The sequence below is a fragment of the Colius striatus genome, chromosome 14, assembly GCF_028858725.1.
Source record: "Colius striatus isolate bColStr4 chromosome 14, bColStr4.1.hap1, whole genome shotgun sequence".
NCBI classification, from domain to species: domain Eukaryota; kingdom Metazoa; phylum Chordata; class Aves; order Coliiformes; family Coliidae; genus Colius; species Colius striatus.
Window position 1 is genome coordinate 3,763,702 of NC_084772.1, and position 12,260 is coordinate 3,775,961.

General features: G+C 45.2%; 1 protein-coding gene across 3 annotated transcripts; it reads right to left on the reverse strand.

Moving 5' to 3' along the window:
* Positions 1-366: 366 nt before the first annotated feature.
* OSGIN1 (oxidative stress induced growth inhibitor 1) lies at positions 367-11,617 on the reverse strand. Of its 3 annotated transcripts, none has more exons than XM_010200546.2 (6): positions 11,480-11,617; positions 7,178-7,280; positions 4,208-4,344; positions 3,661-3,852; positions 3,257-3,348; positions 367-2,617 (listed from the first exon to the last, which is right to left on the reverse strand). In XM_010200546.2, the coding sequence occupies exons 2-6, from the start codon at positions 7,260-7,262 to the stop codon at positions 1,624-1,626; spliced, it is 1,500 nt and encodes a 499-aa protein (XP_010198848.1). In that variant the 5' UTR covers positions 7,263-7,280; positions 11,480-11,617; the 3' UTR covers positions 367-1,623. The 3 variants fall into 3 exon arrangements, with proteins under 3 accessions (XP_010198848.1, XP_061863245.1, XP_061863244.1); XM_062007261.1 differs by lacking the exon at positions 11,480-11,617 and adding an exon at positions 7,421-7,474; XM_062007260.1 differs by lacking the exon at positions 11,480-11,617 and adding an exon at positions 7,367-7,457.
* Between the last annotated feature and the right edge of the window lie 643 nt (positions 11,618-12,260).

A 12,260-nucleotide genomic window follows, 5' to 3' on the forward strand; every position in this document is an offset into this window, starting at 1 on the left:
ACCAGACACCTTCAAATGTCTCTTCTGAGCTAAACTGTCTTACTGGGCTTCTTCTAGGCAGGAGACAGGAGGTAAGAGAAGAGAGGTCCCAGGTCCTCTAGGCAAGAACATGCTTGGCAAACAGCTTGGTTTCGTGTTGTGTTTTAGCCTCACGAGACAGACACAGGCAAAGCACTCTGCAAGGGTTCTCCATCCTTCCTGGAGAAAGGAAGATAGAAAGCAAATCCAGAGCGTGGTGCTCCCAAGGAGCTGGAGGATTTAGCAGGCACAGACCCCACACCAGCACTTGCTGGGAAGCTGATGATGAGAGCTGATCATTAGATCTACTCTGGGTTAGAGATTCAGAGTGAAAAAACAAACACAGACTAAGTCCAAAATCACTTTATTGAAAAATTTCATACAAGAATAGTCAGTGGCAAAGACATTCAAGTGTGAGACAGCAACACCACAGAGAAGCTCCTTACACAGCTCAGCTTGAGGCTGATTCATCTACAAACAGCCACTGTCTCCCCCTCCTCAGCTTTCCAGACGCAGGTGCAGCATCCTGGCACGTCGGTGAGTTTCAGTGCAGCACAGGGAGCAGGGGCTGTCTTTACATCAACTAAGATCAGCTAGGACACCGATTTTTCCTGTGAGGGGTGTGAAAGGCCCTGGAGGTCTGTTGAGAATGCTGTTTGCAAGGTAAGGCCTCATTCCCACCCACCTCAGCTCATTCAAAGCACAGACTGACAGCCTGACAATAAAAACCTCTTAGAAAATAGTAGAAATAATTGCTACATATAGCATAAAAGTATCAAAAAGTGTCTGTGCCAGTCTGAAAGACTTTGTGCAGCAGAAGCCCCGTACAGTACCCAGGCAGGTCCAAGACAGACCAGTAGCTCCCCTTTAGCTCTGCTGCCTCTACAGCAGTTGCCAAGAGTTTGGCTATTGCAGTGTTAGGCTTTAGAAAGTAGAAAGCTGCAAGATGGCAAGTGTTTGTAAAGCAGTGCCACTCCTCAAGGCAGAAAAAAGCCCACCAGAGGAATCTCTTATGAAAAAGACATTGTAATTGACTTGTTGCTGGTGTCAGTGAGACAATACAGCTTTGACACTTTCTATGTCAGTTTTTATTTGCTGAGTACCGCTTCACGTGCCAGAGAGGTACCTGCAGCATCTTGCAGTGATTTTTGGTCTAATAATGACACACAGCCAAGCCACAGGTGCAAATAAAACCACATCAGCTTAGTTTGCTTCATGAAAGAGCCACTGACAGACACAGCATTGTCAGCTTGTCTGGAAATAATTAACACCGATTGTTCCCCAAATCAACGTTCAGCAACCTGAAGGCGTTACACAGAGCAGCAATGGCTGCCTTGCCTCCTAAGGCACAAGATTCAAAGCCCCTGCAGCCTCCATGCACTGCCAGGCAGGAAAAGAGTCCCCAGGGACTAAGGGTACTGCTGTGTGTGAAACCCACTCTGTTTGGTGACTTCATCTTCTCGAATAACTCAGCAAGAACTTAGGAACTCTCTGCAGAACCTGGTGTGAGCTTCACGTTGGAGGCTGTACAAATCAGATGACTTGCTTCTCTAACACAGCAGCAACAATCTATTCAGATGCAGTTAAACCCAGGGGTTGTTCTTGTTAGGGGGGATTTTTGTTTGCTTTCTTTAAGAGAGAGCTGGCAACAGCCAGAGCCCCTCCCTGCACAAAGCGTACAAAGTGATCCCCAACCAGAGGCCCCAGAGCATACAGCCCCTTCTCCTGAGTGCACTCGTAGGTGAAAGGGTCAACATCTATGGGATTCCTCTTTGGATTGACTGGTTGGTCCCCGTTCATTGCCAAGTCGACCCCATTATTTGGTAGAAAGGAGAGGTTGGGGTTGGAGCCAGTTAGAACAAGAGCCATGGAAATCTTGTAAACCTTCTGGTAGCCGTTCTTGTCTTGCAAGATACATTTCTTGTCCTTGCTGAAGGACAGCACGTGATGCTCGGGAAGGCTGACATAACTCTCATAGGGCCCAGTACAAGCAGCTGACTGTTCTTTCATCATCTGATGGACTTTGTGGTATTCAGGGTACATCAGTTTGGGGAGCTGGTTAAAAATGAGGCCTGGATCAGTGACCCGCCTCCGAAAAACGTGGATGACAGGAATATTGCAATGGTGAGCAAAGAGAATCGCGTCGGCAGCTGTCAGACCAGCGCCCACCACCAAGACTGGATCTGACATGATGCCAATGCTGCTGTTCCTCACTGCTTCCTCCAGGGCAGACAGCTGGTGGTGGACATAGGAAAGGTTCTCTCCCTTCACCCCAAGCCAAGTAGGACTGTCGTATGTTCCTGTAGCTAAAACCACGTTCTCTGCATAGACAGAGAAGGGCTCTTTATCACCTTCCACAGTTCTGAAAAACCCATCCACCTGAAAGAGCTCTGCACTTGTCTCACTGAAGTTCCAGAGGGAGCCACTGCTCTCCTGTTGATCTTCCTGTGCATGGCTGGAGATGCTCTCTGCACTCACTTTCCTCACAGAGGTCACGACAGTACCACATCTGAAATTCTTCTGCAGTCCTTTCCTCATCACATAGTGCTGGTAATATTGAGCAATGTCTTCTGCTGTGGCTCTGTTGTTCCTTAGGCCTCTGTAATACAGTACAAACAAAGGTCAAGCAGCAGTTAAGTAAGAGGCTGGAATTCTTCCCCTCTTCCACTGAATGTATCCTAGAGCCATCTATCCTGGCATTACCAGAGAAGTCTTATCTAGTTTCGCTGACTTCAGCAAAATTATTCCTGGTTTATGGAGCTAATGCTCAGGCCCACAAGCTCTTGGAAAGGGGCAGCTTTCTGCAGCATGAACTCACCCCTAAGAACATGATTACTCATTTCTGCCTTCCTATCACATCTTGCTCCTATTCAACTCTTACCTCCTGGAATTTTAAAGCTTGTTACACATCTCAAAAGCAGAAGCACCTCAGAGACTGCACAGTCACTGAGCAGGGACATCAGGGGCATTTGAGACAGCAGCAGTAGCCTTAGAAGCCAGATGACCATGCTCTTTTCCAAGCTTTACTTGGAACTCATGGTCACAGTTGAGAAGGACTCATTCCAAGCAGTGCTGCAGCTTTACCTGCAGCACTGAACACAGAATGGACTTCTGCTGGGGAATGGGAGGGTGTCCTTTCTCTCCACAATCACCATAACAGGTTGGTAGCTACATTCAAGACCATTTGGAGTTCTCAAATAACCCTGATAATAAAATAATCCCACCACAGATTTCTTACCTTCTCTTTTGCTTTAGCCAGTCTTTGAATGGGAGATCTGGGAGTCCCATCCATTCCCCCTTGCTCAGGGTAACCATAGAGCCCTCAATAGACTGCAACAAAAAACACAGTAAAATCACTCTCAGTTCTTCAATGTAAGACAAGAAATGCAATTTTGTCATGTTTCACTGTGGCACAGGTCATGACATCAGTGATTTCCTCTGATCTGCTGACATGGGTGAAACCATCCACAAAGAACTGGAAATAGAAATGCTTCCCATGCTTTTTAAACTTACTCTGATGGATATACATAAGATGAAGCGTGGCTGACTGGCGTATCAGAAGAGCTTTTGCCTCTCCAGCTATGTCACATTTGGCTATCTCACAGCATGCAGACCCAAGCAGTTAGGCCTCATTCCACTTACATGCCAGGCACCCCCAGGAGCGTTTCTGCCAAGGACCAGGTGTGGGATGGCTCTGTCAGCCTCGTGCCACCAAGTGAGGACAGATTCTGCTGTCCCACCAAAGTCTGTGTCTGGTCGCTGAAGAGTATCAAACAGAAGAGCCACAGGGCTGTGGGATCGTCCCTCCAAGCCTTCAGACAGATACTCCAAATCCTAAAGAGAGGCAGATCAGATGCTCAACACACGTGTCCTTCCAGGCAGGAGACTGCTTGTTACTCCAGTATTTCCAGTCAGTGGTTGTGGTGTTCTGGGAAACTCATTTCTAGGCACACAGACCCTTTTATTGTCCAAGGCCCACCTCAAGGATCTTAGCAGCAATGATTCACACAAAGGAGGTCTGGACAACTGAAAGCACTTTGCTTAAGGCTCATTCTGTCTGTGTACTTTAAAAACTCGGATGAGGATATCACTTATCATATACCCTTAGGATGCTTTACTGTGATGTTATACTGTGATGTTATACTGTGATGCTATACTGTGATGTTATACTGTTTCTCTTTCCACAAACCTGGTCCAAAATGGAGACGTCTGGTGCCTCTTCCAGTTTCCTCTGAAGAATGGGATGAGGATGAAGAGAGTCTCTTTTGAAGTAAGGGATGTAGCCTGACAGCAAATATGAGAGACAGATTCCTGAAGGCCCATTTCCTAAAAAGACACAATGGAGAAGAATTCATACCTGTGCAGACAGAGCAGCCCTTTGAGGAGTGTTTCTAATACTTAGACCGATTCAAAGGCTATGACACTGCTGTGGATACAGGGGACTTTCTATTCCAGGCTGGATGGAGCTGGGAAAGTCATTTTACCCTCCCGTGTCCCCTTCTCCTCCTCAGTTGCATCTATTTGCATTGCAAGGTCTTCAGAACTTGCTGAAAAGACATTGAGTTAAATAAGCCAGAGGTTAACCTTACCTGAAGCTCAAAGTCTCTAGCATGCTGATGAATTGAGTTACTGCTCATTAATCTCTTTAAAGGTTTACAAACTGGTCATGTCTCAGCTTTCCTGAATGCATGTTTCACACCAGTGCAGAGCAGTTTCTTGTGCATGGGATACAGAGTAAGTCCAGAAAAGAGAGTGACTATTGAAGGGAAGGGCAAGGAGCTCTGCTTGGTAAGGAATCCCAAATCCCATGTAATAAGGGTTATCTGGCAACAGCAGTTTTGACTAACAGGTCTTGAGGACACTTTCAAATGGGAACCAGCCCTACCAGGCAGTGTTAAGAGAAAAAGAGTTTCTGTGCCATGCCAAGACAAACCCTGGTAACACAGCACTTGGAACAGACTGCTGGATGACTGAACTCAAGCTGACCACCCAACAGCCAGTGGAAAAACTTGACATATGTGACTCCAAAGACTAGTGAGAGTAGCCTGTGGAAAGTTTTCACATGGCTGTTCTCCAGCATGTTTAATATTTTACAGTGTCTGCAGAGAGGTGTCATCCTCTCTGGCTGCTCAGGCTTTGCTGCTCAGTAGTATGTGACTAACCACCACTACGTAAGGCAGTGATGATGGAGGAGAGTGACACAGTAGCTTGTGTTTACACAGTGCCCGTGCTGCATGCGTGAACAACTGGGGCAAAGGCCACTTCTTGGGGATTTGAGACAGAGGGAGGCTCAGGGTTTAAAGCTGACAGTGAGCTCAGCTATGTGAAGGGCAGTACTTGCCCAGAGCTGGAGCCAAAGTCTGCTGTGCTGAGCAAGGAGCAGCAGTTGCAGGTCAGTGTTTGGAATATTCCACTTGCAGGAAAGTTATCCAAAACTAACAGCAACAGAAATTAAAAGCAAACTGAACTGCAGTCTGGAGAAGAGGAGGCTGAGGGGAGACAGGAGCACTCTCTGCCACTCCCTGACAGGAGGTTGTGGCCAAGGGGGTTTGGTTTCTTCTCTCAAGTGATAGGCAAAGAAGAAATGGCTTCAAGTTGCCCCAGCAGAGGTTGAGATTGGAGCTGAGGAAGAACTGTTTCCCTGAGAGGGGTGTGAGCCCCTGTGCCAGGCTGCCCAGGGAGCTGGGAGAGTGCCCAGCCCTGGAGCTATTGCAAAGCTGTGGAGCTGAGGTGCTGAGGGCCAGGGGTTAGTGGTGGGCTGGGCATGGTGAGGGGAGGGCTGGGACTCCAGCAGCTTCAAAGGCTTTTCCAACCGAAATGATTCTGTGATTCTACAGTAAACTACAACACTTTCCAGTTACTACTTGGCTTTGGGAAGTACAAAGAGGTACCTCAGCCAGAGTTAATCACTCGAGTGCATAGCACTCGGTAGTGCACACAGATTTACTCTGAATGACGTCCAAGTTTGATATGGATGGTCACAAGTACGGCTCCCTCTGGGGCCCAAACTATTCTAGAAAGCAACTGCTTTCATGAGGTTGCCAGCAGAGCAGAGGAAGCCCACAGCCTTCCTGGAGCAGGGCCCAGGGAAATAGCTGGAACATGTGTGCAGTGTCCAGCTGCAGGGAAACAACCAAAGCTGCTTTGGTCCAACAGCCTCCTCGGAGTTCACATCTTCACCCTGCTGCCCCTGAGGCTTTAGTGACACCTCCACACTGGACTCTTGTACAGGGGTCACTAGAGATTAACCAAAATATCCTCCCTCTCACCTAAAGACTTGTACAACTGGGCAGTACAGAGTCACCCTCAGACTAGAACCTGCCGGCAGTAGCGTCCTTGTCAAACTCGCTATTAGCAAGGACTAAGGTTGATTTCTGTGGCACACTCACTTTGGACTAGCTCTCTTGGGTGCTATAAAGCAGATTGCAGATAAGGAGGAACCCAGCTCTACAAAGCATTTAAACACTTGCTCAGATGAACAGGGTCCAACACCTGTTCTGGAGCACAGCTCGTGGTCGCTGACAGAGCAGAAGGCACCGACGTCACTGCTTGTGCTTTGCTCCAAGAATCACCTCACCTTACAAAGCTTCCTTCTTGCAAGGGAGATAAGACAGTTACTGTATAACTTCTTTTCTAAACTGGTAGAAAACTCACAGCTTTTAATCATCCTATTAAATCTGTACAAAAAGCAGTGTAGCTGAGCTGCACTTTAAAAGAAGTCTGTGAAAGTTTTCAAGACTTTATCAGTATCTGGAACACTTTCTAAACACACACAGTGGGGAAAAAGTTACATAAACCCACCTCCAGTTCAAACATTAATCACTCCACAGCAAGTTGATTAACTGCAACTGCCTGTGGTGAAAAGGTTTCAAACCCTTCTAAATATCCAACAGACAAAAAACAGGCCCAGCTGACCTGATGCCCAAAAAGTTACCAATTTTACCCTTAGAGGTATGGATTTTAGGCTGTCAAATCCTCGGTTCTCTACTTCCCACAACTCTCAGTAGTCTTTCTCTTAGTCCTAAAGAAAGCTTAGCTGCCAGGGGAAGGACATAGAAACAGTGTCAGACATTTCTGGTTTGAGGAAGAATGTGTGGAACAAAAGCTGAAGACAGCAAGTCCAACACAAGAGCATGACACAACACAGGAGAAAGCTTACCAATGATCACAACAGGCAGTGGCTTGAACCCACTCTTATTTTGGGATCTGGTCAATAATGCATGCATCTTCCTGTCTGGAAGCATTTAGGTCCTGGAGTCCACCTGTTAAAACAAGTAAATCTTGAATTATTTGCTCTTTTGTCCAAAAAGCCCCAAGCCCAAAACATGACTTGCTAAAGCCCACAAACCCTGGTTGATCTAAAGTAGTATCCTCGCACTGCAGACCATCACATTACACTTACACACTCAGGACAGGACTACTTATCTTCTTCTCCTCCTGCTGTCAAAACCCAAGGATGATGCCTTGATTATATACCATGAAAAAGGGAGAGAACCCTTATCTTTCTCTTCCACACATGAATTCCAGTCCCTCCAAAACAGCTGGCAACTTCAGTCACCCTCTGGCTACCAGTCACTGAAGTGTTGCAGCTTGTTAGTGAAAACTTCACTGCTGCCTGTACTGTGTAGAAATTGGCCATAAATATCATGAACACTTCATACTTTTTAAAAGCAACTTGTGCATTTACTGATAGGTAAATGCCCAAAGGTTGGAAATCTCCTGCCTGCATTTCCAGATATGTACCATTCCACCACTACAGGGGTTTTTGAGAGGTGGTAGTTTAGTTCTTGAACCTTCTTTCTTAATTTTCCAGAAAATAGAGAGCTCTAGGAGTGAACAATGGAATAATGATGAGTCTTTAAACAAATCAGACATCATAATTATCTTGGAGAGTACGGTGTCATTGGAGTGGAACCTATAAAACTAATCTAATCATTATGCAGATATTCAGTGAATCAACAGTGAATCAAAGCTTTTTGCCATTCCTGCAGGAATCCTACTATGCCAAGTATCAACTTCTTTAATTCTCCACAGGGTTCAACTGTACTGTCATTAATGTAGAGAAGTTAATTTTTAGCACAATAAACATGAGGTTTTTGGAATCCAGCAGAAGCTTTTAACGTTACTCCCCAGAGACTACAATCCTTTACAAAAACGTTATTCTCATGTTGAAAAGCTAAGTAAAAATCCACTGAATGGCATGGCTTTGTTCAGCTGGGTATCCTCTCCACAGCCTTTTTGAGCAGAGAAAGGTCTTTGGCAAACACACTGCACTTCCATGAGGTCTGGCACATCGCTGCCTTTGGCACGGGTACCGCAGCAAGTGTCTTCCTGCAAGTGTAACGCTCCACTTTAAGCCTCACATTCACATCATCAGCAACTACAGAAATGCAGTAAGACCCTGGTGAGTAAATGAGCAGCTGGAAAGGGACAGGTGAGCTCAGGATTTGCAGAATCCCAGGCTTCAGGAAGAGTTTTGTATGTGCATTTGCCTGCAAGGATGGGACAGCTATCATATACACCAATATACAGCCACTGCTGGGCTAGACAGCTATTCCAAGAGACCTGGGTTCATCCAAATAGAGAGGCACAGAAGGCTTACAAGTTGAACTGAAAACTAGCAGCTTTGTCCAGATTTTTGTATCACAGTTTAATAACACTCATCTCTTATTACCACTTAACTACAGCGTTAGTTTAAGACCATCAGACATTTGCCTGACAGAGCAAGGACCACTTAAAAGATCTAATAATCATTTCTAATTTAAGTCCTTTCAAGTATCTAGATGTGAAGAGAGTTGGATTTTGAGGAAAATTAGATTCCCATTTTAGGTGAGACTCAAAGGAAGATGCATACACTTCAGAACTCCTCACTGTGTTGTGTTCACACCAAGGCATCCATTAACCCCTTACAGCACATTTAACCCAAGTGTAGTAAATGCAGGAGCACAGCTTAACTGCCCAATGCACTTCCCCTTCTTTTTGGGCAGGTTCTACCACCTTCAGCAGATTGATGTGTAAATCCCAAATCATTCCCTACTGCAGAGCTCCAGAGTTGCAATGATACAATTCAGCACCAGTACCTGGGATGGTCAGGAGCACCGAAGGAACAGGACACTGATGTGACCAGTGAAGTGTTCCCCTCAAAACAGCTAGACCACAGTACCTGTCTGAAGGTTAGCAGAGGTTTCTTGTCCATAACAAATAAATCCCTCTCCATGGCTGTTCTACACAAGATCTTACTAATTTTTCCTAACACCTTATTTCTGTGAAACCACTGAGAGCCTGGAGGTGGGAAGTAAGATCTCTGGAAATGACCTTCCAGGTTTCTGCTCCATAGCACTTTGCAGCAGCATGCACAGAAAGGTTGCATGCACTCTGCAGACAGCAGTAACCCAGCAACATTACTCCTGGAAGCCAGGGCTGCTGAACCAACCCAATCCAGCACATAGCAACAGTGCCCAGACACCAGCAGATAAATACCAAGCCTGCGTGCCCGTTTGTAAGACACAGGCCCAAAGTCACGCTGTTGTGTGCCAGCATTTTCTAGGGGAGTCTGAAGGGGATAAAAAAGGCACAAGATGGGAGAAGTCATCTTGGCAGTTTGCTTTAGAAGGTTGCCTTGGCTCCTGGCCATTGGGCTATGCCAACCTACCCCACCCTGATAGCGAGAGCAAGGCCAGCAGCTGCGGGCTCAGAGATAACACTCCCTTCATCTCACCCTCCAGCTCCTCCATTCTGTACTTTCTGACACAAGAAAAATGAGCATTTGCTGGAATTAAACCAAACCTTAATAGCTGGAGGAGCACATCTGTTAGTCTGATGAAATCACTAGATCCATGCACATACATGACCATTTTTAGTCACGGTTTTATTCAGGACCTGGGTTCACAAAACCCCGCAACAACCATTTCAGCATTTTGTTTCCTGAACTTTTGCCACTGGACCACTCTATCAGCCCCAGCTTAACCATCAGAGATGCTTCTGTTTATCTCAGCATGTGTCTACAAGTGGGAGAAGCTCCTTCCACATCCTATAGCTGCCATTTCTATAATTCATAGTTAACAATGCTTCTTTTTTAAGTACAAAGGGAAACAGATGTTGAACCTGTTTATAGCTATTTCCATCCTATAGGCTAAATGTTTGACTTCTAGGGGTAAAACTGTGCTCAGAGCACCTCAGGCATTTCAGTTTCAGGCCAAATGATCCCTTCTGCTACCATCAGAAGTAAAGGTGGATTGTTTTAGTTTTGGGTTTAGGATTTCTTTTGTAATCTTAGAATCAAGGGACCCCATATACCTCGATAACCTGTACATCTAAAACAGTGTGGCAGGTGAAAGCCTGTTATTGCAGAGGCTATTGGAAAGCATGCAGGACACTGAAGCTCATTTCAAATTACACAGAACTAGACAGCAGCAAGAGAAAGCCTGATCTAGCAAGAAACCCAAGACTGCTCCTCTCGGCCTCCTTTTATGTAGAGTAGGCTGCTGGGCACTCACAGTCAACTCAGTGACACTGATCCCTGTTTTGGCTCCTGCTTTGAGCTTCCTACTTTAAATGAGTGTCTCTTTCCTCTCCTTCATTTGCAAGGCTGCTGCAAGCTCCACGGTTTATCTCCTTGCTGCTTCCAAAGCATTTCAGTGTCTATGTGATGTTATGTAATTGTTCTGTCTTGGAAAAGCACCCAGCTCATTGTGTGCCAAACTCTGCATACCTTCCTGACACAGCCCTAAGTCTAGAGAGACAATAACTCACATAAAGCTGGTCGGTGTGACCCCTTGCAGTTCCAGGCTGCACAACCAAGACAGGTTTTAAGCGGGTTAAAAGAAAAAGCAAGGATACATTCAGCAAGGCAATGACACTAAATGATCTTTAGCAGAAACAAAAAGTCAAGTTACAGCAGCCATATGCAAGCAGCTCTCTCTATAACATCAACGAGAGTTTTGCTCAAGGAAGGAGCACCAAGCGTGGCCTGTACAGCACATGGGGAGAGTTCAAAGAGCAGTGCAGTCAGTACACAAATAATGGAAGAGATTGAGAGAGCTATCATGCCACTTGCTTTAAACAAGGATGATTCTAACACAAAGGCAACAGTTTTCTTCAGCTTCATTCCTTCACCAACCCACTCATTTCCCCATCAGTGTTTAAAGTTTAATTCATTAGTGCTTTCTAAAATAGCATCAATCTCAACAGCTTTCACATTTTACACTTTGCTACAAGTTTCAAAAGTTCCCCACACACACTTGCATTATCACTTTTATGTTTCAAAAGTTCCCCACACACACTTGCATTATCACTTTTATATGCCAGGCCACTTACTCCAAACACAAAGTATGTGGGGAAAAAAAACCAAAGGTATGGCACATAACAGTAATACCTTTCTAAAAAGAACCCTGTGATACTCAGCAAGCAACATGACAGGGTGCCAGACAGAGCTCTCTACGATTACTTATAGCTTTATTACCTTTAGCAGCAGGTCCAATGAGAAGCAGGATCTTGATGAAAATACCTGTACAGTCAGGAAAGCCAACCAAACTACAAGCCTCGAATCCTGCCTCAGCTCTAAGACAGCTGTTTAAATAGAGTAGGCTACCAGCACTAAGAGAAGAGAGGAGGAGCTGACATGAATGGAGGTGGAGCAAGGAAAATACTTATAAGCATGAGTCAGCAGGAATATTTCCCATCCCAGATTGTGAATGAACGATGCAGTGACCTTCCTTAGTAACGTTCAGCTGACTACAGGACTATAGCAAAAGCAGGCTTATAACAGCCCCTTCCATGGCAGAAATCCTGCACTTGAACAAATACCTTCATTGTTAACTCTCAGGGCAAATTAAAACCTGAGACTTCATAGAATGAGATGCTTCCTGTGGCAGAACTGTGTTTTCCTCTGTATTTAAAAGAAAAACCGTTGTTTATAATTAGAGGTGGAAATAAAAGTGATCAGATAGCACTGTGCGCTTGCTTTAAAAACAGACATCTTTCTGGCCACAAAAGGACAAGGAGGTGTGATTCCTTCCTTCTTACTTTGGACAATCTATGCTTTTCTGGATGTTAATTTCTGGATTTTAGTTTCACCTTATTAATAGACCAGTTTATGTTTTTGCTTCAGTGAGATGAAGTCTAATAAACCTGTTGCATAGTGTCAGTAAAATGAATCAGGCTACATCCTGTATGATTTACAACATACCAGGAATTTCATCCAACTTATCTTACTCAATTCACTGGAATAATCAATCGAGCTT

What these genes read in the sequence shown, in the direction of transcription:
- OSGIN1 (XM_010200546.2), bottom strand. Translation starts at nt 7,262, where the DNA reads ATGCTTCCAGACAGGAAGATGCATGCATTATTGACCAGATCCCAAAAT. An exon ending in ACTGCCTGTTGTGATCATTG is followed by an intron (nt 4,345 to 7,177) that starts GTAAGCTTTCTC and finishes GTGTCTTTTTAG; the next exon opens with GAAATGGGCCTTCAGGAATC. An exon ending in CTCCTGGGGGTGCCTGGCAT is followed by an intron (nt 3,349 to 3,660) that starts GTAAGTGGAATG and finishes TTTTTGTTGCAG; the next exon opens with TCTATTGAGGGCTCTATGGT.